At 44.5% G+C, this 27930-nt stretch overlaps 2 protein-coding genes and 1 non-coding gene across 4 annotated transcripts; all 3 read left to right on the plus strand.

The window, feature by feature from the left end:
- The first annotated feature begins 1182 nt into the window (after nt 1-1182).
- On the plus strand, nt 1183-5436 carry si:ch211-119e14.1 (glutamic acid-rich protein). Of its 2 annotated transcripts, none has more exons than XM_062516851.1 (3): nt 1183-1362; nt 3370-3439; nt 3969-5436. In XM_062516851.1, exon 3 carries the CDS (start codon nt 3971-3973, stop codon nt 4601-4603), a length of 633 nt encoding a protein of 210 aa, XP_062372835.1. In that variant the 5' UTR covers nt 1183-1362; nt 3370-3439; nt 3969-3970; the 3' UTR covers nt 4604-5436. The 2 variants fall into 2 exon arrangements, with proteins under 2 accessions (XP_062372835.1, XP_062372834.1); XM_062516850.1 differs by having other exon boundaries at nt 3370-3426.
- A 1344-nt stretch (nt 5437-6780) lies between these two features.
- On the plus strand, nt 6781-6852 carry trnaa-cgc (transfer RNA alanine (anticodon CGC)). Its single transcript has one exon. It is a non-coding gene; the product is annotated as a tRNA-Ala (tRNA).
- A 281-nt stretch (nt 6853-7133) lies between these two features.
- dtx4a (deltex 4, E3 ubiquitin ligase a) lies at nt 7134-27422 on the plus strand. Its single transcript, XM_062516363.1, has 12 exons — nt 7134-7374; nt 8187-8401; nt 12475-12783; nt 12853-13234; nt 13334-13610; nt 13740-13912; nt 23608-23669; nt 25059-25220; nt 25485-25546; nt 25986-26306; nt 26814-26903; nt 27167-27422. The coding sequence occupies exons 2-12, from the start codon at nt 8191-8193 to the stop codon at nt 27392-27394; spliced, it is 2277 nt and encodes a 758-aa protein (XP_062372347.1). The 5' UTR covers nt 7134-7374; nt 8187-8190; the 3' UTR covers nt 27395-27422.
- The last annotated feature ends 508 nt before the right edge of the window (nt 27423-27930 follow it).

A 27930-nucleotide genomic window follows, 5' to 3' on the forward strand; every position in this document is an offset into this window, starting at 1 on the left:
CCTTGCTCCAGCGGCGAAATCATAACACACGATTGACACTATGTATTCACAACGCACCACATGACTGGTACGATGTATTCACCTGTCGACCTTTGGCCGCGGAAGGGGTGGGATATAATTAGACAACTACCATATTGGCGTTACAGACTAACCCATGCATTTCTACCCATGCATTTCTATGGTTGTGTCTCCTGAATGAATGAATGAGGCCAGTGAAAACCAATTTGTCCACCTCTACTTTGAATCATTTATTTATACGCACTCCATTCTGAAGAGGAAGTGAAATCTGAGTCAGCTAAATCATAAGCAACTGACGTAAAACTCTGTAATGTAACAAAGTAGAAATAAAAACGTTATTATCAGAGCTAAAACTTTTGAAAAGGAAAACAGACATCATTTTGTGTTCATAAATCAGATAGTATCATACGCAGTCTCTAAATATTACAATGACCAAACCATAAACCAATCAGCGGACCACTTCTCGTCAACCAAAAATATCGACTCAGGCAGAGCACCTACTGTATCTTCAGTTCTGTTGTGAAACTGCCTGAGAGTTGCCTGTAGGCTGACGCATACTTGCCTTGCTCGCTGCTACTACTGATAGCAGCAGTCACTGAAGCAGCAACAGGATGTGGCCACTGAGCCATGTAGCATGCAGGCCCATCTCAGTCTAACCTCAGTCAACCAGTTCCTTCCGGTCCCTTCTGCAAAACATGCGCACCCCTCTCCACACGGGCGAGTGTGTTAACAAGAGCTCAGCTCTTCAATTGGTGTGTCTGTCTTAAAGTGGTACAAATGATGTCATCTCAAAAATAGGTGCATATGATGAAATGTGAAAACGGTGAAAAAAAAAGTTTTTTTTGTCTTTCTTTTAATTCCGTCCTCAACAAGCTGCTATACCCATGGTGGTGATTTTGTATATAAACCTATGTAGACATACATACATATATGTATGTTGAATGTATATACATACATTATGTACATTCAAACACACACCTGCATATACTGTACAGTACTGTAGTAATCTCGGTTAATGGAAATCAACTTGCTTCATATCTCTCATCTTGGCTCCTTTGAATATTCAACTTCCTCTTTTTTTCGCTCTCTTTCTTTTTTTGTGAGATGTTTCCTTTCGTGCTTCTAGAGAGTATTTAAGTTTCTTCCACCCAAAGAGGAAAGACTTTTTCTCACTGGGCGTGTAGCTAGAGGCTTGGCCACTCTCTTCTCTTCTTTCTCTCTTTCTTTCTCTCTTTCAGTCCTCTACATGTTGTTACCTACCTTCTGCTGCCCACCCTGCATTTTGGAGGATTTCAGAAGATAATTTAGCAGAGGTCATCGTGACCGTTTCTGAAAAGTGCAAAGGTAAGTTTATACCGTTTTAAACCTCATGAATTACTTGAAGTGATACCTTCTATTTGGTCTGTTTGCATCATTGCAATCTAATTTCTTTTATCTCCATAAGGTGTGTTTCACAAGTCGTTCATCTCATTGTCAACTGTTTTCGATCATTTCAGTCCCTCATATTTCTGTATGTTCTATATTTAGCTGTGTCTTTTATCGCCTCATTTCAAAATGATCACTAAAGTTTCTAAGTGGACACTTCAAAGCATATATTTCCGCTGTGCATCACTACTCTGATTTTAAAATTGTCCATAATTAATCATCTGTGTATGAACTATAAACATAGGCTTTCTTTTTTTTTTTTTTTTTTTTTTAAAGATATATTGTTCACCTTCCATGTGAGCATTACCGCCAAACCACAAACTCTGCCAAATTAACCTTCCACTCTAAATAATTACGCTATAGCAGTATTGTGTGTGACTGTACATACAAAGGGTGTGTGTGTGTCTGTGTGTGTCTGTGTGTGTGTGTGTGTGTGTGTGTGGGTGTGTGTGGGTGTGTGTGTGTGTGTTGCTTATTATGTAAGAAGTAGTGTAGGGTCACTGTGTTGAACTGTAACAAATACTGAGCTAATACACATACTTTATGATTATAGTTAGTTTGTGTGTGTGTGTGTGTGTGTGTGTGTGTGTGTGTGTGTGTGTGTGTGTGTGTGTGTGTGGTGTGTTGGGACTCGGTCACCTCTTGATATCATTCACTCAGGAAGGCCCTTCCCATTTTGTCCTCCTATGACTCTCTTTTCAATTTTCAATCGCCTATAGTCTTATTTCTTTCTCTCTCCTCTGTTTTAATTCAATATTTTATTAGTATAAATCCATAATTGCTGTTATTTGACAAAAGGTTACACTAGGTCATGCTTATTAAATAATCATCTATCCATCATGACATTTGTTAACCATCCAACTAACATTAATCAGCGGTTCGCTGCATCTCCTTCATTGCATTTCAGCATACCATTGTCAGTGTAGGTTATCATCTTAAAACATTCTTGGCCACGGCCCCTCATACAGAGCCCCTCGATGGAAGTAAAATAAATACATAAATATATTAAATAAGAACGGAGAACTGTAGCCCAAACTTCTTCGCATGTTACAGTAAATTCAGTGCACATTATACATTGTCAGCTCAATTTATAAAACAGCCAATTTTTAAATTGTGGCCTCATTCTGATAAATTGATATAACAATGTACAAATGATTTGAAATTGTGTGCATGATACTCATTTTGAGGGATCATTAAACTAAATAGCATGCACATAGCATCGAGAGCTTCATTTACTAAAACCTGCACACAATTGTAGCCAATATTTTAGTCAATTTAGTCAGCGTATGTGTAAAACATTTGCTCTTATACTCATACTCTCATACTGTCTTCTTCATTTTAGAAAACTGTGGTGCCTTACTGTATCTGCCTATACTTAACCATTTTACTTCCTCACTTCCTCACTCTGCTTGAGGCTCCACTACTGTAAGCTTTCCGTTAGTTTTGTTGTTGTAGTTTTGTAGACACCATGTTACACAGAAATGAACAGAGCCTAGTCTCAGATAGTTTATTCTGGATAGGTTTGCGGGTATCAAAGTTAATGTGAGCTGTGTGTTTTCTTAAACAGTTTTGCCGTCCACTCTATAAATAGAACATATTCAGCGACTTCCAACTAAGTTCGACAGGTCTCGTTTTCAGAAGAACATGAAACTGAAGTGTGTATCATATGGAGCTGTCAATTTGTTTCATCAGTTGCAGGTCATTTTGACTTAACCTGTATAAAACATGTTGAGTGTCCTTGGAGGTAGGCATGTGTGTGTTTGTGTACAGTATGTATTCTCATTTTAACATGTTCTTATTGAATATTGAAAGTTTATTTCTATATGACAAAAAGTTATTTGCAAAATTAAGTGCCTGCCTGTTCAGAGATTCACATCACATCTTTTAAAAATGCAAAATGTTTTTTTTTTTTTTTTTTTTTTTCAGTTAAGACCTCACAGTCCCCCCACCGACATCCTCTAAGGTCACTCACGGGACATCAAGGTAAATTCATGTGGTTGGTGAAATTCACTTGAAATTTACTTTAATTGTTGAATAGAAATACCATGCATGCTCCCAGAATTCTTCCTCATGATTTAACACATTATGAAATTATTTATTATTATTATTTAAAAGTGCCCCCAGAGAGTAGCACAGTCTACTGTTGGCTACAGCAACTTGAGCTAGGTAGTAGTCAAAAAAAGCAGTTAAAAAAAAGTAAAAAAAGTAAAGAAACAGAGATCTATGTGAAAAATGACCAGTTCTCCTACGAAATACTTACTACACCATTTGATGGAGAATACTTTGAGTTGCTACAGTTACTATGAAAACATTTTTATATCACACAAACATATTGACCTATGTCAATGACACACACTGTACATTATAGCCTTTTGCTGTGTTAATACTGCCCCAAAGAGCTATAAAGATGACTGATTATTCCCTATTTTTTTATTGTCATTGTCATTTCACCTTGTTTACTAACACCAGGTTTAATTTATTTCCTCCACACCACCAACCCCTTCCCCCTCTCTCACACAATTTAGACATGATGGCCTCTGAGCCCGGAACAACAATCGGCATCCTGGTGGCCATGCTTATCATCCTGTCCGGTCTACTGGTGTTCCTGTATCGACGTCTGAACCGTGACACCAACAACCAGTACACTGTCCGCAACATCGTGCTGGGTGAAGGAGGCCTCCGTGACCGCGTGAGGTCAGGGGTTATTACCGTGGAGAGAACGCTGGGCGTCCAACTGTGGCCCAGACCAAGGAGTGACGAGGACGAGGACGAAGACGAGGATGAGGACGAGGACAGACAGCGACCTACGAACGGGGACGTGGAAACTGGACAGAACCAGACAGACAAGCGCAGTGAGGACGTCACAGCGGAGGATCAGGACGAACACGGAGATGAAGAAGACGACGATGACGACGACGATGACTACTCGAGCATGGACGGAGCGGACCTTCGGGAACGTGCCAAACTGATGAAGGATGACGAGAAGGAGGATGACCAACAGGAGGGGGAGAGGAGAAAAGGAGGGGAAGAAAAGGAAGAGGAGGGGGAGAAGGAGGTTTGTGGTTTGCTTGTCAACCTCCAGGAGTTGTCAGGCAGTGCTATTTGGTCAGAGGAGAAGAAGAAGGACGAGGAGGAGGACATTGATCTGACCGCTTTGTGAGAGGACAAGAAGGGAGGAATGGGGGGGGGGGGGGGGGCGATTGCAGGCCAGGAATATGATGCATAATGTACACATTATAGATATTATCAGTAGCTTTGGACATCAGTGGAATTTCATGGGTGGATTTGAAAATGTACATTTGTGTGTACACTATAAGTTTGCTGTGAAACAAAATTAAAATTTTAGCACATCTTATACTCTTCTGAAGTTGATCAGGAGGATTCTGAATGTTTGGCGTAACTGACAGGCATGCATACTACTATTCAAAAGTTTGGGGTCACATGTTCAAGAAACATAAAAAAAACAGGATTGTTAGATGAATGCCAGGTTTTACGGAGAGGCCTACAATCATTTCAATTTAAAATCATGACTCTTGCCACTGAAATTTCCTATTGATGAAGTCATACTATTCAATCTCATTAACAGCATTTATTTTGTAGAAAACATGGACCAGTGACTCGAAACGTTTTGTATGGTAGGCCTGCAATAGTGTAAATTGATAGTCCATAAGCTAAACCTGACTGAGTTGTACATAGATGTGAATAATATGAACTTAATGGGAAAGCCAGAGACACAAACAAACTGAAAACTAGCTGTCTGTTGCTCTCAGTTAGGCAATTTTGTCTTCGTCCTTCTCAAAGGTCATAAAACCAATGTTGTAGGCTACAGGTTTTGGCTGTTTTAATATGAATACATGTAATCTTACAGGAGTGCTTTTATTTGTTTACTTTTGGTACCTGTTATTATAGTGTTTTTTATCATACATTTTAATTCAGGTACGTTTCTAAGTGTCTCTGTGTGCCTTACCTTTGTTAATAAACATCTCAAGAGGTCTTTTGCTTGCTGATGGTCATCAAATTTGGACATGCAATCCCTGGACATTTCACTTCAACCAGATCTTGAAGATGAAACTTAAAATATAATACAGAGAGGACAAGATTAATCATTCATTTCATTTCAGATAATTGTGGATAGTTTTGCTCAAGGAATATATTGTTGGAAATATAATTATTTTCAGAATTACATTTATTTTAAGCCTAGGGTGACCAGACGTCCCCGGTTTCAGGGGACAGTCCCCGTTTTTTGTTGCCTGTCCCTGGGAAAATACAGAAAAACTACCTACTGTATGTCCCCATTTTTTTATATATATATAAAACTTGTAGCCTATGTATTTCAATCAGATTGATAGTCAAACTGAAAATGTAGCCATTTTTTCCATTTTTTTTTGGTTTATATCCCCGGTTTTGGTCTTGGACATCTGGTCACCTTATTTAAGCCACATAGTGTGCTGTGCAGGGTAAAAAAAACACCCTGGTGCATGGGTTAAATCCTGCCGGGGCATCTTTGATTAGCCCACCATCATAATTCTCTAGAACGTAACATGTTCTAAGGATCAGAATTGTTTTAAACTAAATTTCGTCTCTGTGGTTGAATCAAAAATAAGTTTGAACTCATTTTTTTAAAAATAGGATAGGCCTTACCAGCATCAGCTAGCTAGGCTATCTCACATAGGGTTCTGAAAGTTGGCCTGCTGGTAAATCACTGATCTAGGCCTAGGCTACTTAAATTTGTGCACATTGCCCTTTTCTGCTTCGCACTTCTGGAGACACAAACTGCATTTCATTGTCTTACTTGCAGCCTACTTGTAGGCCTAGGCTACTTGTAACCTGTTCTGTAGGCTACAATGGCAATAAACTGAATCTAATTTAATCAATCAACTGGTTGTCCAAAAAGGCGCAGCTTTAATCAACTGATTATGCTGTAGTTCCTGTTCCACAATTGATTTTGTGTACTTAGCCTACATTGTTTAGGTTTTCTTTTGACTTCCCTATTAATGCGGTAGCCTACTGCTGACAGATCAAGAACTGATGGAAAATCCTCAAAAAGGCCTATTATTTCACTTCGATACAATTCAATCATGGACAGTGCCGTTGAGACGTCATGACGCAGGGCTACTGCTACATAAATGCAACTGTTCCCGCTGGTCAACGATCAGCTCCATGTATATTATAATCTTATTCATAATAGCCCTTTAACCACAGTATGCCTCTTAATCGAAATATGGTGTGCATGTAAACATCGGCATTTGACTTCCGATTCTGAATAAAATTCCAGAAAACTTTCACTGTGGATACTGAATAATAAATAGGCATCATGCTACTCGCAATTTCAATGGAGGGGATGTAGCTCAGTGGTAGAGCGCATGCTTCGCATGTATGAGGTCCCGGGTTCAATCCCCGGCATCTCCACGGTTCTTTTGAAACTATGCTAGAGCGCTTCTGTTGTGATTTTTAATGAACTGTTGATTTGATTGGAATAAGAAAAGACGATGGCATATCCATAACGAAAATAATAATCACAACCAGTAACTAAGCATACCTAAGTGTTGTATGTAACCATAATGAACATGGGCGGAGCTGACAGTCACAGAAGTCAGATGCTTAACAGTGATTGGGTCGTTTCCATGTACTCAAGGCGTGGTGTGCCCACACACGAGCAATCACTGTGGTTTGCTGCTGAAAATATTAGAAATATGGCTCGAATTATGCCTGTGGGATGTAATGCATTACCCACGAAACCTGAAGATAGAACTGAATAATTCCTTTCTACCTTCGTCGCTGCGAAGGTCTGCCAAAGAGGTGTATTCCTCAAGAGTCTCGACTGCAGCAGCGCGAGACAGACAGCAAATGTTTATTTGAAGATGGATTCTTGTCGGCATCCATAAGTATTTTCCGGTAGAAGGCGGCCTTGGCATCGGGAATCCGCCACTGGTAAATATGCTTTTAAAATGGCATATGATACATAGCATAGCTTCTGTATTCTGTTATAGCAATCTAAGCGTGTGACTGCAAAGTGAACGGCCTTTTTAGAGACGTTTCGTGGATTGCAATCCCTTTCGCGGCATCATCATTCAGTCACATCGGTGCAGAATGGATCATTATCGGGTGCTATCTGCAGATGCTGTCCGTGGTTTTAGGCCACTTGGCACGTTTGATTAGCTGGCTAGCTACTAACGTTAGTTGAACTAGTGGTGCAGATTGCATTCGCGTGAACGTGTCTCCATTTTGCGTTTGGCAGACGCAATAAGAATTTGTGACCACATTTTCGTTTTGTCCAACTAACTTGAATGGTTTGAGATGCCTGGGCTACATTGTGCATTGCCATAATTTAGCTGTCACGCATAATCATATGAAAAAAAAAATGTAGCTCAGCTCATCGCTATCGCACGACTAGACGAGGTGATGATGTTGACAACGTTATTGTTACGATGCATCCTTGATCAGCATACAAGTTTAGGTCGTCTTCCGTTGCTATGATAGCCTTCCCCACTCTTCTTGTCAGACATGGAACCCACTGTAGGTTGCACTTGTCTTGCAAGCGCCGCTGTTGCTGCATATGAAATAGGCTTAGTTGTTACGAGCAACCGGCTCTATGCAATCATCTGGATCGAGCATCACCGTGTAGCCTACCGTATATTAACATTAGCCTCCCTGCTCTCTCTCTCTCTCTCTCTCTCTCTCTCTCTCTCTCTCTCTCTCTCTCTCTCTCTCTCTCTCTCTCTCTCTCTCTCTCTCTCTCTCAGGTGTATGATGTTGCTAGCATCGGCTGTGGTCGTATGGGAATGGCTAAACGAACACGGGCGCTGGCGACCCTACAGCCCGGCCGTCTCTCATCACATCGAAGCGGTGATCCGCAGCGACCCACGGGGAAGCAGTGTGGTACTAGGCCAGGTTGACTCGAGGCTGTCGCCCTACATCATCGACTTGCAATCCATGCACCAGTTTCGGCAAGACACAGGTAAGGATGCACGACAGACGAACGACCTGTTAGCGTTATTGAACTGATGCTGATACGTGGTTTAGGCCTAGAGTGACAATAACAGACAATTGTTGCTTAAACTGACAGTTGGCGAGAATGTGACATTACCGTTCCACAAAACCCGCAACCAGTTTGATCATGTTCACAACCCCTCCCCTGAGATGCTGCCAGGTCCCCTTGTCACAACAACTAGCCTGCACACAACACAACAGGCCTGCTAATAACCATCTCTGTGCATGTGAGAGAGAGACTATTTGGCGTTGTTTTCATGCTTCACACTATTGTAAAAGATCGTCGCCTTAGAGGAAACGGCAGACACAAAGGAAGGGATTGTATGCTAGCATGGTTTTGGGGGGTAAAGCAATTGCATATCCCACCCTGCCCGCTGACAAAAGCTATTGTACTTGATTCAGTATGAGGGGAGACTGACTAAGGAATGTATGGGAATATAGGGCGAAATGAAGAGAGGGGTGTCTATGGAGGAATTGGGAGGGGGGGCTTCTGAGAACCGTCTCCCCTTTAAACATGAGGGACTAGTGGGGGAACAACGATGAATAGCACTATAGTGAGGTCAGAGATAGAGTGACTGGTGTGTGTGTGTGTGTGTGTGTGTGATGGAATGAATGAATAACCTTTGTCTTGAATTTCATGGGTTGTCAGATTGGTCGACATAGTAATCATGTGAAATCTGGGCTTGGCTCACATTATGTTTGGTCTCAGTATGCATACTCCTCATACTCCTGGCAGGACGTACACAGAGGCAATGCAGGCCACCCCAGGCCCGATTTGAATGATGTTTTGGCCTTCAGGGCTGGTAGCCTATTACATCATTTGGACCCAATATGTTGATGATGAGATTATCATGCAAATATTGATCCTTGGGTTTAGCCTCTGATCCTTATTCCTGTACTTCAATGAACTTACATTAAGGACATTGTAATAGCAACAGGTTGTTTGTGTGAGTGTGTGTGTGTGTGTGTGTGTGTGTGTGTGTGTGTGTGTGTGTGTGTGTGTGTGTGGGAAAGGGGAGCTATTTGATTTTGCAACTAGGAGGTCTTGATCTGGTTATTATGAAGTTCTGTTTTTAACATTTCTTCTTTTTGTCAGGGGGCAGGGGAGTCAAATTCCCCTTCTCCCCCGCCCCATGGTCAGGGGGTCAAATAACCCCTCCAACCCCCCGCCCCAAGGTCAGGGGTGGGAAGGTATGAACATGCCTATGGTGCACTAGGGATGCTTTGAGTGTAGAAAATGAAGTCCACCTATTCCTTTCAGTTCTGAAAGGCTGTCTTGCTCAAAGGAACCTTGTTTGTAGTGCTGCATGCATGTAATTTGGGTCATCTCTTCCTCTGTGTGTGTGTGTGTGTGTGTGTGTGTGTGTGTGTGTGTGTGTGTGTGTGTGTGTGTGTGTGTGTGCGCGCGCGTGTGCATTTTGAAGGTTGCAGTGCATCTTACTCTGATGCTCCACGGAAACTCCCACATTCTGCAGGCCTCGCGTAACAATGTAATGAATGTTTTCAACTAGATCAGCTCTGTAAAACAGGGCAAAGTTAGGTCTAATGGAAGAAAATGTAGTTAAGAGGATATCAACAGAACAAATCTTTCAAAACATGATACAGCTACACCCCTAGTAATTAGATTACAGGATTGTTTCATGACCCGAATACTGAAAAAGTTGGGACGCTTTGTAAAATGTGAATACAAAGATAATGCTATTTATAAATCATGTCAACCCTATATTTGATTGAGAATAGTCCAAAGACAACATAACTGCTAAAGGAGATACATTTTATTTTATTTCTTTGGAGAAATATGTTCATTTTGAATGTAATGCCATCAACACATCTCAAAGAAGCTGGGACAGAAGTATGTTACTTCACCTCTTCATTTAAAAACATTCTGTAAATGTTTAGGAACTGAAGAAACCAGTTGCCAGAGTTTTGAGAATGAAATGTCGTTCCATTCCTGCCTGATATAACATTTCAGCTGCTCAACAGTCTGGGGACTTCTTAATCATGTTTTTCATTCGATGATGCACCCATTTAGACCGGTCTGGACTCTTCCTTTATGGAGAAATACTGTTTAAATATGCGAAGAATTCATTTTGGCATTGTTTTCCTGAAATATTCAAGGTCTTCCCTGAAAAGTATAAGGATGACAGTATACAGTATCTTGCTCAAAACCTATGTGCTTCATTCCGCATTGATTGTGCCTTGCCAGATCTGCTGATGCCCATGTCATAGGCATTAATGCACCTCCACAATGTCATGAATGCTGAGTTTTCAACTGAGAACTATAACAATTTGGATACGTCGGATAACTGAATAGTTCCTCTAGTCTTTAGCCCAGAGGAGTCTATGATTTTCAAAAAGAATTTGCACATTTTTATTGGTCTAAACACAGGACCCATTTCCATTTTACATCAACTTTTTTGAAATTCGGATTGTATGCTCCAACACAATATTGCACGTTATTACTATTATTATTTTTGGAACAAATCACTGTTCCTGTTGTTCTCCTATTAATCCAAATCAACTGTTAGAAACTGTTTGTTGAGATTGAAACTGACCTCAAAATGGCGTTATGATAGTCAGCAGATACAGTGCACATCAGAGAGTAATCACCCCTCCCTGTCACTTTATGAGACCTGCTAGCAAAATATGCTAGCACCCATGGGGTTTAGCCTCCTTGCTAGGACGCCCATCGATTACAAAAAACAACAGCCTTATCTACAAAACATCAATTTGTTTCCTTCCATGGAAGGAACTTGAGCAACAATGACCTCTCACCTGTAGGCTAAGCGACAGTGTGGTTCCTTGCCCTACATATTGGAACATGGAACACACACACACACACACACACACACACACTTACAGAAATAAATTGAAAGGATGGTTGGAAGGTAGAATCTGTGAGTTTTGGATTTATGGATACCAAAAGAAGAAGACAGAAACATCATGGTAATAATATAATAATTACTGTGTTGCTAGATGAAAGCAGTATTATGCTATGCTCTCTTTATCAAGACTTTTAAAATAACTGCTTCTAAAAACTCATCAAGGTGTGCAGTCAAACCCTCCTGTCCACTTGGAATGGTGGAGACACCCATCTTTAAAGACATAATTGGCAGTCCCTTTGGAATACTTCTGATTTCTCATCAGATATACTTTGATCAGTTACATTGAAACACAGTCACAGACAACTGAGTTCAGCAGAATTCTGAAGACTTCTCCAAGGAAAGGCTTTGTGGACAGCTTGTTAAGTGTTCCCAAAAAATCATCATGTACAGTTTCTTTAATACATACAGTACATTCTCTTCCTCACTCCCTCTCACTCCTCACAGAATAAGGAGCTGTGCACACGCTTACACACAATGTCTGACTTGTCACCTATCACTGTGTAGACAAAGGTCATTATGCCAGTAGTTGCAATATTTTGGTGTCTACAACGATTCATTAAAGGATTTGTAGACATTTCTCCCTCCCCCTTCTCCTTCTCCCCCTCCTTTCATACCCTCACCCTGCTTATAGTGATATTTTGGTGTCATTGATCCAAATGATGTTCATTAAAAATGATTCTAAACACTACACCATCTCCTCTCTCCTTAGAGCAGCAGTGTATCTTGTTGAAGTTTCTGAATTATGATTTTTTTTTAAATACAGATTTTATTTGTAATTTTCTGATTTATTTTCTCCTGTCAGTTCTGTGTAAGCAAATGATCTATCATCAATTGCTAGTAATGTTAGCATTTTGGTTTCTTTGGTCCATGTGGTTCATTAAAAGGCTTTCCAAACGACCCTCCTCCCCCCTCCTCCTTCCCCTCCTCTCTTTTCTACTGTAGTGTAGCCTATTTAGTGTAGGCAAAGACAATATCTGACTTTTTACTACCGTTGGAATATAGACAAAGGTCTATTATCAGTTGCAATGAGGTTGTACTGTATTGATGTCCTATGGTTGATTATAAGGGTTATAAATGTCCACTCCTCTTTCTCTTTCTCTTCCTCCACCTCTTCCTTTTCCTTTTTCTCCTCTTCCTCTTCCTCCCCCTGGTCCAGGCACCCTTCGTCCGGTGCGGCGCAGCTTCTATGACCCGACGTCGGCGCCGGGCCACGGCTGGCTGTGGGAGTGGGAGAACGACTCGGGCTCGTGGACGGCGTACGACACGGAGGTGAGCATCGCCATCCAGGCGGCGCGGGACCGCAACCAGCCCTGGCTGGACCTGTCGCCGCTGGGCTTCTGCTACCTGATCGACCTGCAGACCATGACCCAGTTCAACCGGCAGACGCAGCGGCGCCGCCGCATCCAGAGACGCTCGGACCTGGCCTACCCGCTCGTCACCGGGCCCCTGCCCAGGGCGTGGGCCAGCGGCATGGGCCCGCCGGGAGGCGGCGGCGGGATGGGGGGCGGAGGAGGAGGAGGAGGAGGGGAAGGAGGCATGGGCGTCGCCGGCGGGAGGTTCGGGGGCCCCGGCGGGGGTCTGCTCGGCGTCGGGGTGTCCGGGATCGTGGCCAGGGGCAACGGCAGCGCCTACCCGAGCGGCGCCCTGCCGGCCTCGGCCATCACCTCGCTGGGGCAGCCCTGCTCGTGCCAGCAGTGCATGCTGGTCCTGGGCGTGAAGACGGGCGCGGGCTTCGGCGGGGTGGGCGGAGGGGCGCACACGCTGGGACGCAAGCCGCCGCTGCCCCCGCCCATGCAGACTAAGCCGCCCAGCCCCAAATTGGGACCCCCGCAGAGGGGCTACTCCTACTCGCTCACCCTGCCGCACCCCCCGTCTCTCTCCCGGGTCCTGGCGCCCCATCGGAACTCCATGCTGGTGTCGGGTGGGGGCGGCGGTGTGCTGGGCATGGGGTTTGGCATGGGCGGTGGTGGTGGTGGTGGTGGTGGAGGTGGAGGTGGTGGCGGCACGAACAGCAGCAGCAACGGCGGCTTCGCGCACTCCCTCTCCCTGCTGGGCGCGGCCACCGCCGGACTCTCGCTCTCCTCCGTGCCGGCCCCCGGCCCCGGCTCGCTCCTGCCCTCGTCCTCCTCGTCCTCCTCCGCGTCCACGTTCTCGCGGCCGCCGCCGCCCCCCATGCCGCCCCCGCCCCCGCCGTCCGTGTCCACCCCGGCAACCGCCTCCTCCTCCTCCGCCTCCGCCTCCGCCTCCGTCTCCGGGGTGCCGTCCCTTCCGCCCATCCCCACGCCGACCACCGCCGGCGCCGGCCCGCCCGGGACCGTCATCATCAGCACGTCATCGTCGGCAGCCACGGGTGGAGTAGGTGGCGTTGGCGTTGCCGGCATTGGTGGCGTCGGTGGTGTCGGTGGTGTTGGTGTCGGTCAGGCGCTGATTTCCACGACGACCAGCTGCGCTCCCACGCCGTCGGCGCGCGTGCTGGGCCCCGTGTCATCAGCGTGCGCCGCGCCCCTCCCCCCGCGCTCCAGCCTGGTCGGACTGAGTCGCCCCGCGCTGCAGCGCATCGCCATGGCACAGTCACGGGCACTCATCGCTTCAGGGTGAGTCTACGCGCACACACACACACACACACGGGTACACACACACGCACACACACACGCACACACACACACACACACGGGTACACACACGGGCACACACACACACACACACACACACACACACACACACACACACACACCGTAATATACAGACACACACACACACACACACACCGTAATATACAGACACACGGGCACACACACACACACCATAATATACAGACACACAGGCACACACACACACACACACACACACACACACACCATAATATACAGACACACACACACACACACAGACCATAATATTCAGGCACACACGCACATACACACACCATCATATACAGACACATACACACACTCCCCATTATACAGTATTGCGAGGACACACACACACACACACACCATAACATACTTAGGCCTTGATTACAAGGTTGTGGTCATTTGCGGTCATCTGCAGACATCTGCGGTCACCTCTGATGCGTAGTTCTCATTACACTTTTCAGAATCTGTTCAGAGTCCGCTGTCCCAAATAATCACCAAATTGGAGGGTACATTGACTTCTGCTCAGAGCCACTCATGCGATGACACAATGTACCTCGCCGTAGCGGATTTGTAACAGCACGCCCAACAAACACAAACACACTCTTTCACACACACACACACACACACACACACACACACACACACAAACACATACAAACCGTAGTGTACAGTGCCTCCACTCAGACGCAATCTACATTGTGTCCTCAGGCTGGCTGTATTGTAAATGACTTCACACTTGCAAACATCTTTGAACCTTCCGTCCTACCTGCTTCTTGAAATCACTTTGATTCTCGCAAGTAAAATTTAGAACATTCTTAATCTTGGTTAGTAGCTCGGCTTAATACCCCTATTATATGAAGTAGAGGTGAAGCGGTACACAAATATTGCAGTTAGGTTTTGTAGGCACGATTTGGTTCATTTTCTGTATGGCAAGCTTGTAGGTACTACTAGCCTAAAATTCAATGACAATACTGATACGTAACAGGAATAGTATCCGGAAAAGGTGTTTGAGGTTTTTTTTACTTTAATTGTCTAAACTGAAAATGTTTGTTGGAACTTGACTTTGAAACATGGTCTACACGCAAAAAGAGCCCACTGTTGATTACTGTTGAAGACTGCACATTAGGTGCAAATTTGTATTGAACCTTAACGCCCTGTACCTAAACGGTTTGGTATGAATATGTGTACCTTGACACCAATAATATTAAGGCTTGATTTCGTTTCTAAAAGGGATTTAACCACCTGGGTTGTCTGACCATCCTTGCATATGGGACTGACCAGTGTCAATGTCAAAGTGAATGGCATAACCCTGTGAATTGTTCTAGTTGACTGGTTTGTAAGGACTAAAGACAAAAAGGGTTTTAGGTTTTAAACTGCCCAGTCACGTGTTTACCTTAACCCTTAATGTTATGCAGAACTGCAGTGAAGTAATTTATCACATTAAATCCACGACTGACTTTGTTTCATTTGACTCGCTGCAGAGGCACTGAAATAAAAGAATTGACAGAAGAGTATGTCTGTCTTTGAGAAGAAGATGGCGGTCTTTTACTGGCATTAAGAATTAACTAGCCAGTAGGAATGTGAGATTTTTTGCCACGAGAGTGGCATTTACTGTAATGTGTTGCCATCTCTGCTATGAGAATTCGGGTTTTGCTATTGTGTCGCTTGTGGCAGATATTTTACAGGGATTTGTTTGCCAATTCTGTGTGTTGGGAAGGCTGGGGAATTGAACAGGTCTTTTTTTTTCTGAAGTGGGAAGGGGTTGGTCCTCAGTGAAGTGGCTTCTGTGGAATTTGCACAAGAGAGTGTTGCCTACTGATGAGACAGAGGCTCTCAGTGATAGCCATAGAGAAAGAGAGAGAGAGAGAGAGAGAGAGAGAGAGAGAGAGAGAGAGAGAGAGAGACGGATAGGTAGACAGGCAGAGAGCAAGAGAGACAGACAACAGACAGCATGAGAGAGAGATAGAGAGAGAGAGAGAGAATGAATAATCACAGAAAAATGAAAAGAGAAGGATTCATTGGGGCCAGAGAGGAAGTGGTGTCAGACAAGAGAGGGGCTGAAAGAACCAGAGGGTCACTCTTATTCTGCCAAATCCCTCGCTCACACCACTTATCCCATGATGAGACCCCTCTCCCCCTCTCTCTCTCCCTCCCTCTCAGTCCCTTTTTCTCCATGTCTGTCTCTCCTACCCCTTCACCCTCTCCCTATCCTCCACCCCCCCCCCCCTCCTCCTTCCCCAGTTCCCATGCTCAGTTCATTCCAGGGGGCCACTGCCGAACCCCATGTTTGTGTGAACACGGGCCACGTATCCACAGCAACCTTTGTTGCCCGGCCCAGTCTTCACACATATTTGCAAAACAATGCCGGGAAAAGATGGTGGCTGGCAGAGAGAGAGAGAGAGAGAGAGAGAGAGAGAGAGAGACAGAGAGAGAGAGAGAGAGAGAGAGAGAGAGGGGGGGGGGGGGGGGGGTAGGATTTCTGAGTTTGATTGCACTTGTAATGCGTCTCAGCCAGCCAGAGACGGAAAGAGTGTCTACACGGTGCTGTGCTATGTTTTCCCAATGCTCTGCTGACTGACTGAAGAAGAGAAAGTGAAAAAAAAGTGAAATAGAGAGGAGGTGAAGAAGAGGAAGAGAATAAAGTCAAATTCCGGCTTAGACCAATCACAGACAGAGAAGGCTAATTAGAATTCTGTGGCCTAGGCTACAAGCTAAACTTTGACTAGCTTTGAGAGATCACTATACATTGCAACTGTGTGAATATCCGCTTTCACCAATGATATGTATTTTACTCTTGTTTTGTTGTGTGGGTCTGACTAAAGACGTTTGTTTTTGACAAGATGTCATATCTGAGTTGTTAGTCACCACATATTGGTGGTTGACAGCCAACAGGTGATTTTGCCACGTGTATTACTCCCATTGGCCTGCAGAGGGCGATACCAACTCCTGTGTGGCCTTCAGTTACTGTATATCCATTGGGGGACATTACAGTATTGGGGCAGCAGAAGCACCATTTTACTTAATTAAATTCTAGACAATATTGTTTTGTTACCTGTTGTTGGTTTTAACTGATACTTCCGCTGTGTGTGTGTGTGTGTGTGTGTGTGTGTGTGTGTGTGTGTGTGTGTGTGTGTGTGTCTCAAGTGTTGTAAGCTATTTTTTGTGTGTTCCTATATGAAAGTGAATGGCATCGCTGTGCTTTTGCTGTGTATGATTCGCAAGTATCTGATTTTGTTTGTGTGAGTCTGTGTGTCAGAGAGAGAGAGAGAGTGTGAGTGTTAGTGTGTGTGAGAGATTTTTGTTTGTATGATTTGTTTTTGTGTGTGTGTTTTCTGAGAGTTAGTGAGAGAGAGAGCAGGAGAGAGAGAGAGAGAGAGCAGATGTTAGAGAGTGTGTGTGTGTGTGTGTGTGTGTGTGTGTGTGTGTGTGTGTGTCTCAGTGAGCCTCTCTAGCATATGTTGCTGTTGTTTGTTTGCACGTTTGCTGGTCAGGTGAGAGTCTGTCACCAGACGGTGCAACCTGCTGTGTGCTACGTCACAAAGCAGGACTTTTCCCTCATCCTCTCATCTCTCCTTCTGTTTCTCTCCCTCCCTCCCTCTCTCTCTCCCTCTCTCTCTCTCTCTCTCTCTCTCCCTCCCTCTCCCTCTCTCCCTCTCTCTCTCTCTCTCTCTCTCTCTCTCTCTCTCTCTGCCTCTGTGGGTTAATCTCTGCTCATCTCTCCTCCATCGTAAGAGCCATAAATACCTTCCAGCGCTGCTAACGTGACTCTCCTACTCAAATGTCAAGCAAGGAGGAGTGAGACGGCACGAGGTGTGAATGAAACACCAACGTCGTTGTGATGAGATTTTAGTTGTTGCATTCATAAGTTTGTTTATGGTTTTTTTTTCCCCCTGTGTACATGTTTACAATGTGCTTAGAGGTTTTTTTTTGTTTAGTTTGAGGCCACAAAGTAATGGAATAAGTAGGCTATGCTATGGTTGTGACTTTCCATGTTCAGTTGTACTCATGTTCATGTAGCATAAGGCACATGTGCCCTTGTAAACCTAATTAGTTAGATGATTTCACTTCCTTGTGTGGTTTAAGGCGGGTGTGGTGTCAGATGTGAAATGTTTTTTGGAAACCGAACCGAAATGAACAAATGTACAGTAAATTGCCTTGGCCTTGTTGTGGTAGGAAACAATGTAGACTAGTTATAGTTATGTAGTCTATTCCCAATTGGCAGTATCTTTGTGAGTGACTTATTTGAGTTGTCAGACAACTTGGGACATCCTCCACATTATTTTATGTATAGGTGTGTGTTGTAATGGGTTGAATGTGAAATGTGAATGTCTAATCACCAGTCTTCAGATGGTTAACGTTATGAGAGGGTTGAGTTGGTCAGGTAACAGGACTTCGGGCACAGAAATGTTTCTGGCTTTACGTAAGCCTTGTGGTACTGCAAATCATTGAATTCCTCATGCATTGACTCCCATAGAAATGCCAACATGGCAAAGGGCTGTTGGGAGAGAATTTTGCTGCCAAGGTGAACAGCTGAGTTAGTGGGTATTGGTGCCAGGAAGTCAATAGGATTTGTCCACCAACACACCTGTTCTCTCTTCCATCACTCCTCCCTACCCTCTCTGTGTGTGTGTGTGTGTGTGTGTGGGCGGGTGCTTGTTTGTTTGTCTTTATTCTTGTGTGTGTATATGTGTGGTTTCAATGTTCATGCATCTGTGTGTCCTTTTGTCTGTGTCAGTCTGTGTATTTACGTATTGTGTTAGTCTGTGTATTTATTGTACGTGTGTGTGTGTGTGTGTGTGTGTGTGTGTGTGTGAGAGAGAGAAAGAGAGTGTGTGTGTGTGTGTGTGTGTGTGTGTGTCCACGGAGGCATATGGGTTTCAGAGTTAATACCACCAGCTTAACTGAGCTGAAACGTGACCGACCACCTTTCCAATTTGCCCTCTTAGCATCCTTGACTCTCTCCTCTCCTTTTCTCCTCTCCTATTTTCTCCTCTCCTCTCTTCTCCTTTCCTTCTCTCTCATTTCTCCTCTTCTGTTCTCCTCTCCTCTGCTCTTCTGTTCTCCTCTCCTCTGCTCTTCTCCTCTCATCTCATCCCCTCTGCTCTTTGTCCTATCCTGTCCTCTCCGTTCTTCCTTCCCGGCTCTCATGTTTCGTATGTCCAGCCTACATGCCATCCTTGTCCAGTGTAAACAAAAACAGATTCATGCTCTCCTGGTGTCCCCTTCCAATCAGTGTGTGCATGACGACAAACGCCTTACATATCCCACTGCGCAAAGAGACGTATTTTGGATGTCCAATTGCCATGCAGGTGCAGATTGTAACGCCAGACGACATCTTTTTGCCTAACGTCCAGTGTAGACATCCACAGGACCTCAGTATAACGTCCAAAAAAAGACTGCATAGTCTTATTGATGTCCAGATGAGGTCATGGTTAGATGTCCAAATAGCGGACCTTGTTTGCACGTTGTGCATTTGTCCAGAATTGGTCTTGGACCGACAGAAGCAATAAACATATGAGCTGCACGTCCATCAGACGTCTAATATTTAGCGGGATGGAGCTCTTTGAATCGTGGGAATCACGGTAATGGCAGCTACTTCACTACTGACAGGTTCATCAAGGTAATCACAAATGTTGACCAACATGGAAAGGATCTCTATAAATACAGTATATAACAATACCGTTTTACCCAGTGGGTGTAAAACAGCTTACGAGTGTTTGTATGAGCAGTAGTAGTTACAGCTTCGTTACATCGGTAGGCAACCTCGATGTTACACAGCCCACAGAACAGAAGCGAAGCTACAGTATTTACTGGTCTTTATTTTATTTAAGTAACACTTCATTGCCTTCTTGTACATCTTGTCGCTGTGAATAAGCTCACATTTTGCTTATATCACGGTCCATTTGTTTTCTTATCTCCTCTTGACGTTAGCTACTTTCTCATTAGCAATCGATGTGTCTTCCTTTAGCGTACCGGTAATATGACCACTGCTACCCAAACGTGACCAAACTACTCTATTAACTCGTCCAAGTATCTGTGGGGAAATCCTCTCTACCCACACCCACCGTACAAACACACACACACACACACTACCCACCGCCTCTTCTGGTGTGATGTTAGTGTTTATTTCTTGGATAGGATGGTTAACTGACCCACTAAACATTAGTTATATATAGGTCCTTTGGATGTCAATACTGGACATTGGGGAAAAAATACATAATCTGGTGTTATAATCTGCACCTGCAATTGGACGTCCAAAAAATGGGCAGCATGTACATTGGTACACAGCACTTTTGGGCAGCATGTACATTGGTAAACAAGACAGGTAAACAAGCTTTGGGGTCGCTTAGTTTTTTTTTGTTTGACATGAAAATACTGTATGTATGAAGTGGGTGTGGGTTAACTTAATATAGGGAATTGGAACTGTAACACTTGCCATAATGTCCTCTTGAAGTACTTCAAACTTTTGTCAAAGAATCCTCCAGCACACAACTACAATATTCAAGATTCCAGATTAATTTTGTCATCCCACAATGTAGGAAATGGCGCTGTCATTCATGCCACCTTTCAAAAACCTACTACAAACATGAGACTGGGTAAGGAGGTCAGAAGACTTCAAGACACAGTCACGAACAAAGTCCTATGTGAGCCTAAACGTTTGACCAGTTAGTCAGTGTGTCAGGTGTTGGCCTTCCAAGGATGCCAACATAAGTTGGAAGAGGATGAATGAGACACACTCCACCTGTAAGCTTCCCCAGGATCCCCCCCCCTCACCCCCCTTTCTCCCTAACCGGCTTTGAGGGAAAGAAACGTGAGCATTCACAGCTGTGGTGTGTTTGTGTGTGTGTGTGTGTGTGTGTGTGTGTGTGTGTGTGTGAGAGAGAGAGAGAGAGACTTTGTGAACATATGTTGGTGCTTGATATTTAATTTTACATTGTGAGTGTGTGTGTGTGCGTGTGTGTGTGTGTGTGTGTTTTATTTGACATTGGGTATATGAGTATGTAATGTGTGTGTGTGTGTGTGGGGGGGGGGGTTGTTACACACACACACACACACACACACCCCTCCTCTCTGAGCCTGTGTGACGATGCCTTATGGCGCTGAGTTGCCGTGACGTCCAGGCCAGCGGTAATCCCAGCTCCTGCCACCCCCCCCTCGGTCCTCTGGCGTGACGTGGTCAGCATTAGCCTCCAGATGGAAACCGCCGGCTTAGCCCTTACCGTTATAAGAGAGCGGCGCGCAGAGAGAGACGATACACACTTGTCACCCCACGCGCAGACGAGTGAGCGGCAAGTGAGAGACACAGAGAGCAGAGAGGGACCGATACGGTTTTACGGAGGGATAGAGAGAACCGAGATCGAAGAAAGACGAGAACGATACGCACACAAGCACAGAGACAGTCGTAGGACAGTTGGATTTTTTTTTTCTTCCGATAAAACACAAGCAGGGTTTCGTTCAGTAATCTTTCTTTTTTGGGAGATAAGTTTTGTGTACTCTGCAAGGAAGAGATGACGATTATCAAGTTTGCGCCGTAAGTACCCGTTAGGATTTGGAATTTTGTCATTACACGGTGTGGGTTCATCCAGAGTATAGAATGTTATTGAGTTACTAACAGTGTGTTGTAAAAGCAGTTTCATGCAAGTATGCTAAAAATGAATTTTGTCGGGGTAAATTATCAGGTAATTCCCCCAAAAGGGGAGGTATAAGGAAACTTGAGAAGTGAAATAACCTGTATAATTGCATACCTGGTGGTGGAACCGTTAAAAATATATTGAAACTGGTGTGATGGGATGTGGTTGTCCACTTGGCAACAGGTCTAATTGTAGGGTACCACGTGCCAAGCTTTATCTTGTCATCAGTCACTGGCAAATGATCTATTAGAAACCAAAAAAAACAGGACACATACACACACACTCACACAGATGGAGAGATAGAGGAACTTGAGTTCAACTTGATGGACTTGACTTTGATGCAACAGAGCAATGTTGTCTGTAATTACAGTATTATTACCTTGCATACCTGCTGTGTCATTCCAAAGGTTGAGAGCACAACCTAGTGGATCCAGCATGGAATAGCAACATGGACCTCTGTGGTGTACATTCTACAGGGCTTTATTCACACTTTATTGACATTGCATTGGGTAATTGCATATGTTGTATATTGAGTAAAGCTCTTTTACAGCAACGCTCTGAGTTTACAAGACATAGAACAATGATCAAAACAATGAAACAAGAACAGATATTAGTGTATAACACCCATATGGTCAATCATACCCTTAAATTGCTCTAGTGCCACAAACCTATCTATTTTGAATAACTTGAAATGTGTTACATTTATTAGAAGCAAAACATGAAAGCTAATTTACCAAACTCAGATTAATTTAAGGAGTTTCAAGGTATGCGAATACCTGTGAACGGGAGTTGTGGCAAATTGATTTAACTTCCAGAAGAGAAGTTAGGTAAAAAGGTGTCTTTCCCTCCTGTCATAGAGTGAACAGTCATAGAGTGAACACAAAGTAAATATCAGTGACTGATTCTGTTAATATTAATGACTGATTCTGCCACCAATTCTAGAACACAAAGTAAATAAGACTGATTCTACAACTAATTCTAAAACATGAAGTAAACACTAGTTCACAGGTCTCCAACAGGTTAAGAGCTTAAGAGCTCCCAGTAACTCCCCGGCTATTTCTCTGAGTAGCCTGAAAACACATGCAACATGTATTCAGCTGTTTTGGGTGGATGTTGGCTATGTGAATACACACTACTACTAATAGCCTATAAAGCATCAGTGGCTCTCTCTGTCATGTTCATTGCGTCAAAGAAGTGCATAGACGAAAAAAAGAATCATTGATCCCTGGGCTAGTTACTAATTGTATAGGACAGGCTGCTCATTCTTATCCATCTGGTCCATAGCACGCGATCATGCGTTGATCTGAGGAGTGGCAGTGTCCACATGTAGCACATGCCCGGTGACACATGTTCACAGTTCACTGGCAGCACTGCCCGTGGCGGGCAAAGAACACAGTCCCAGCCCAATCCATCATGTGTGGGCAGAGGGCCTGTCTGATGACAGATGGTGTCACCAGGTGTGACTTGGCACACCTGAAGGGGCATTTCCGGGCACTTCCACCTTGGCATGGAAGGTTATGTTGCTATGATGACCGCTGTTTTGGATTTGTTGCTTTATGTACGTGTGATTGCGTAGGAGGATCAAGTTAATTTTAGTTAGTCGTCGGACCGCTCGCAGCTATAACGGTTGGCGCCTATTCTTGCCTATTCATGCTGTCGTTAGTTGAAGTGTCAGTTGGCTACAGACGCTAGTAGGCGTGGCGAGAATGGCATGCATTGACGCTTGTGTCTTGTTTTGATTATCTATTTGTGTAGATTCTCATGGAATGCTGCTCTGCAGCAATGTTCAGCATGCGTCTTTTGTGTGTGTGTGTGTGTGCGTGTGTTTCTGAATGTGCACGTACATACCTGAATGAGGTGTTGAGTTTAATAATGACAGGCGTGCCCGCATGTGTAAATGTACAACTATTTTAGTATGTTTTATTGCGCAAACATTTTTTGTCGGATTATTTAGGTGTGTGTGTCTTTGTGCGTACACTGTATTAAGGTGTGTTAAAATGCTCTGTGTTTTGTTTGTGCTAGGGTTCCCACTGTTCCAGTGAAGAACTTAAATGGATCAAGCCCTGTGCATCCAGCTCTGGCAGGTAAGCGTAGAATTCATTAGCATCACCACAATCATCATCGCCATCATCATCATTGTTATCAATCCAGATTATTGATTTTGCCCAATAAAATTGCCATGATCTGAACTAGATCAGAAGAGTAAAAGTGGGATGAAGAGACCAGAAGTACAAACCATGCAGAGAAAGTTACGAAAATCTCACACAATCAATTCCATTTTTTTAATAAAGACGAGACATTTTTCAATAATGTCGAACAATAAAGTGATTTGTTTGTTAATTCAGTTAGTTCAGTTAAGATATGATGAGATAAGAAGAACTTCATTGTTCTTGAAGGGAATTTTAGTGTCATAATAGCACTTTTCAGCATGTAAACACACAGAAAAAAATGTACAAATGAACAAATGACAAAAAACAACAAGATAAAAGTCACAGCAGTCATCGGTTTCATTAGTGCAGCAAAGAGAGGAGTTATAAAGTTGGACGACCATTGGTCAGAATCTGTGTCCCTCAGAGGGGCAGTTGAGCCACTGAAGTGGCCAGAATTTATGTCGTTAGATGTCTCTGCCTCAACAAAGCAGTCTTACTGCAATAAATGTACAATGATTTGTTAGTTAATTTAGGTATAAAATCAAACAAAAGGTCGTGCTCCAAAAATCGTTTCTTTTTTTCTCTAATTTATTAACACGTGTAGCAGCAGGGAGTAAAAAACATTTTGGTCTTGCGGCCTACATCAATATGGGTGGCTCTCAAACTCTCTCCTCGATCCTCGATGCTCGGTCCTCGAGGCTCGTTGATCTACGTTGAGCCCACTGATCTATAACTAACACTGGATAGACCATCCCATTGTTGCTGCCCCATCATTCTTTATCTAGATCAGTGAGGACGAGGATCGAGGAAGGAAGGGAGGGTGTATAAAAAGCCAAATGAGAGGCACCCTGTGTATTATTACCTCTTCCTAGTCTTAAAAAGGCAAGTTGCCTTCCTGTCAAGTGCGACATGGAATCAATGAGTGTTCCGACACATCGGCCCTCATTAGTCGGAACACTTCATGTCTCCAACGTTCACCATACAACATACAACTCAACATACAGTTAAATTAGATACATTAGTGAATTCAGTTGTGTGGAGGTCATGTGGATGTTGAAATGTATCCGCAGCTGTCTAGATGTCACAGACAAGAGACAGAGCAGTCTCATTACAATACATAATCATTACATAACAAGCAAGATGAAGCCTTTTGAATACGTCAGAAAAAGTGATTTGTTAGGCAACTCAGTGAGTAGCTAGCAGTACAACAGTGACACCATGTGCATGTAGAGATTGTGTGAATATTCAGATGTGTCCAGCACTGTCTGGATGTCTCTGGCACTGGCTGCATGGCTCACCTGTGCTCCCTGGTGGTCGTTGCAGGTATAACAGGCATTCTGATGAGTGCCGCCGGTCTGCCCGTGTGCCTCACCCGGCCACCCAAGCTGGTCCTGCACCCCCCTCCCGTCAGCAAGAGCGACATCAAGCCTGTGCCGGGCCTGGGTCACTGCTGCCGCAAGACCACCAAAAAGCAGGCGCGCAAAGGTGAGGTACACACACACACACACACACACACGCACATATAGAAGCACATACAGTGTATAATACTCACATAAACACACACATTCATATTCAACAACAGCACACAGTCACACACACACACACACACACACACACTTGAATTTCCCCTTGGGGATCAATAAAGTATCTATCTATCTATCTATCTACACACACACACACACACACACACACACACACACACACTCACTCTAATCCATTTCTAAATTCCTCTGACTTTGTCGCACACAGGAAGAACTCCTGAGGAAGTGGTGAAAAGGTACCTGCAGAAGGTGCGCAACCCCCCAGAGGAGGTAGGCAGCGTTCACTTCCTTTCATCCTTCATTGGTTCCCCTCATTCACTTTATATTTCCTTCTTTCTTTATCTGTTTCCATTCTTAACTCTAGTCCTTTTATACCTGTCTGTTGGTCTGCCTAACTTGACATGATTGTTCTCTTTGCCTCTCTCTCCATCTCCATCTATTTCTCTATCTCCCTCTCTCTCTATCTCCCTCTCTCTCTCCCCCCCTCTCTCTCTATCCCCTTTTCCCTATCTCTCTCTCCCTCCCTCTCCCTCTTCCTCTCCCTCCCTCCCTCCCTCTCCCCCCCTCTCTCTATCCCCCTTTCCCTATCTCTCTCCCTATCTCTCTCCCTCTCTCTCTCTCTCTCTTTCTCTCCCTCCCTCTCTCTCCCCCTCTCTCTCTCCCTCCCTCTCTCCCTCTCTCTCTCTCTCTCTCTCTGTCTCTCTCTCAGGACTGCACCATCTGCATGGAGGCTCTGTCGGGCCCGTCGGGCTACAAGGGCCCCGGCGTGGGCGGTGTGTCGCGGGTGGAGTCGGTGGGCCGCCTGGCCCAGTGCGGGCACCAGTACCACCTGCAGTGCCTGGTGGCCATGTACAACAACGGCAACAAGGACGGCAGCCTCCAGTGCCCCACCTGCAAGACCATCTACGGGGTAAAGACCGGCAACCAGCCGCCCGGCAAGATGGAGTACCACGTCATCCCCCACTCGCTGCCTGGCCACCCCGACTGCAAGACCATTCGCATCATCTACAACATTCCACCAGGCATTCAGGTGAACACCGGAGCACTCGAGGAGCCGCTTACACGGCGCTTGGACACTTAGTCATGTGTGTGTATACATGAGTCACTTAGTCAACAGTGTGATCCATTTGGTTATGAGTTCAGTCAATGAATAGATCCAAGTAATTCAGTTTACAGTTTACCGCTGAACTCTTGTGTTCTGTAATTATAATGTTAACTGAAAAACTGAAAAAAATTATACAAAGTCAGTGAGTTAAAGTTAAAGAGAACCTCTCTCTCTCCATCTTTTTCTCTCTCTCCATTCTCTCTCTGTCCATCTCTTTGTCCATCTCTCTCTCTCTCTCTCTCTCTCAATTCAATTCAATTAAATTCAATTCAATTCAATTCAATTCAATATAGCTTTATTGTCATGAAAATTTCAGAAACATTATTGCCAAAGCTCAATTACATGTACACATAAGAGGTTAAAGGAAAATAACTAAATGTTTGACAGAATTGTGGAATTAATTACTCTCTCTCTGTCTGTCTTTCTCCATAGGGCCCTGAGCACCCCAATCCCGGCAAGCCCTACACTGCCCGCGGTTTCCCCCGCCACTGCTACCTCCCAGACACTGAGAAAGGACGCATTGTGAGTGTGCACACACACACACACACACACACACACACACACACACACATATGCACACACTCAAAGACACATGCACAATTACACACACTCACATACATGTGTATACAGTTATTGTTTAATCTTTAATGTATTGTTTCAAGTTCTGAAATAAACAACACTCATACTCATACTCAATCTCTCTCTCCCTCTTCTCTCCCTCTCGCCCTACCACACACACACACACACACACACACACACACACACACACACACACACACACACAGGTCCTGCGCCTGCTGCTGGTAGCCTGGGACCGTCGCCTCATCTTCTCCGTGGGCACGTCCAGCACCACGGGCGAGTCGGACACGGTCATCTGGAACGAGGTCCACCACAAGACGGAGTTCGGCTCCAACCTGACCGGCCACGGCTTCCCGGACCCCGGCCACCTGGACAACGTCCTGGAGGAGCTCCGCGCCCAGGGCATCACGGAGGAGGAGAGCCTGAGAGACTGATAGAAGAGAGAAAGAGAGAGAAAGAGAGAGATAGATGCATGGCAGAGAGAGAGAGAGAGAGAGAGAGAGAGAGAAGGATAGAGAGAGGGAGGGAGATATGAGGAGGGAGAGGAGGACAGTATAGGTTCTCATATCTGAAGCTGCCAAAAAAAAAAAAAAGAAACAAAACAAAGCATCCAGGATTATCTTGTAACAGAGGTTTTTTTTGTTGTTGTTTTGGTTTATTATTGTTATGATGAGTTATTCTTTTTTTTGTTTGGGTTTGTTGTATGTGATGGTGGGGAGGGGGGGCGGGGGTTAGCAGAGAAAGAATAGATGTCAGGTACACGGTTGCCATCGCGACAGCGTTACCATGGAGACTCCTGTTGTAGTGTGAGCGAAGCCCTCATGCTGCTGTAGATCCCAGTCGCCCGATCTCAGTCGGCCTCTCCGACGGGCTGTCACTGTGGGCCAACTGGACCTTAAAATGCCCGCAGCTAACTAGCGCTAGCCAATATTGCTACAGAACTAGTCCGTTTTTAGGGGTAAACGGGGGT

The sequence above is a fragment of the Sardina pilchardus genome, chromosome 16 (genome assembly GCF_963854185.1).
Source record: "Sardina pilchardus chromosome 16, fSarPil1.1, whole genome shotgun sequence".
In the NCBI taxonomy this organism is placed as follows: domain Eukaryota; kingdom Metazoa; phylum Chordata; class Actinopteri; order Clupeiformes; family Clupeidae; genus Sardina; species Sardina pilchardus.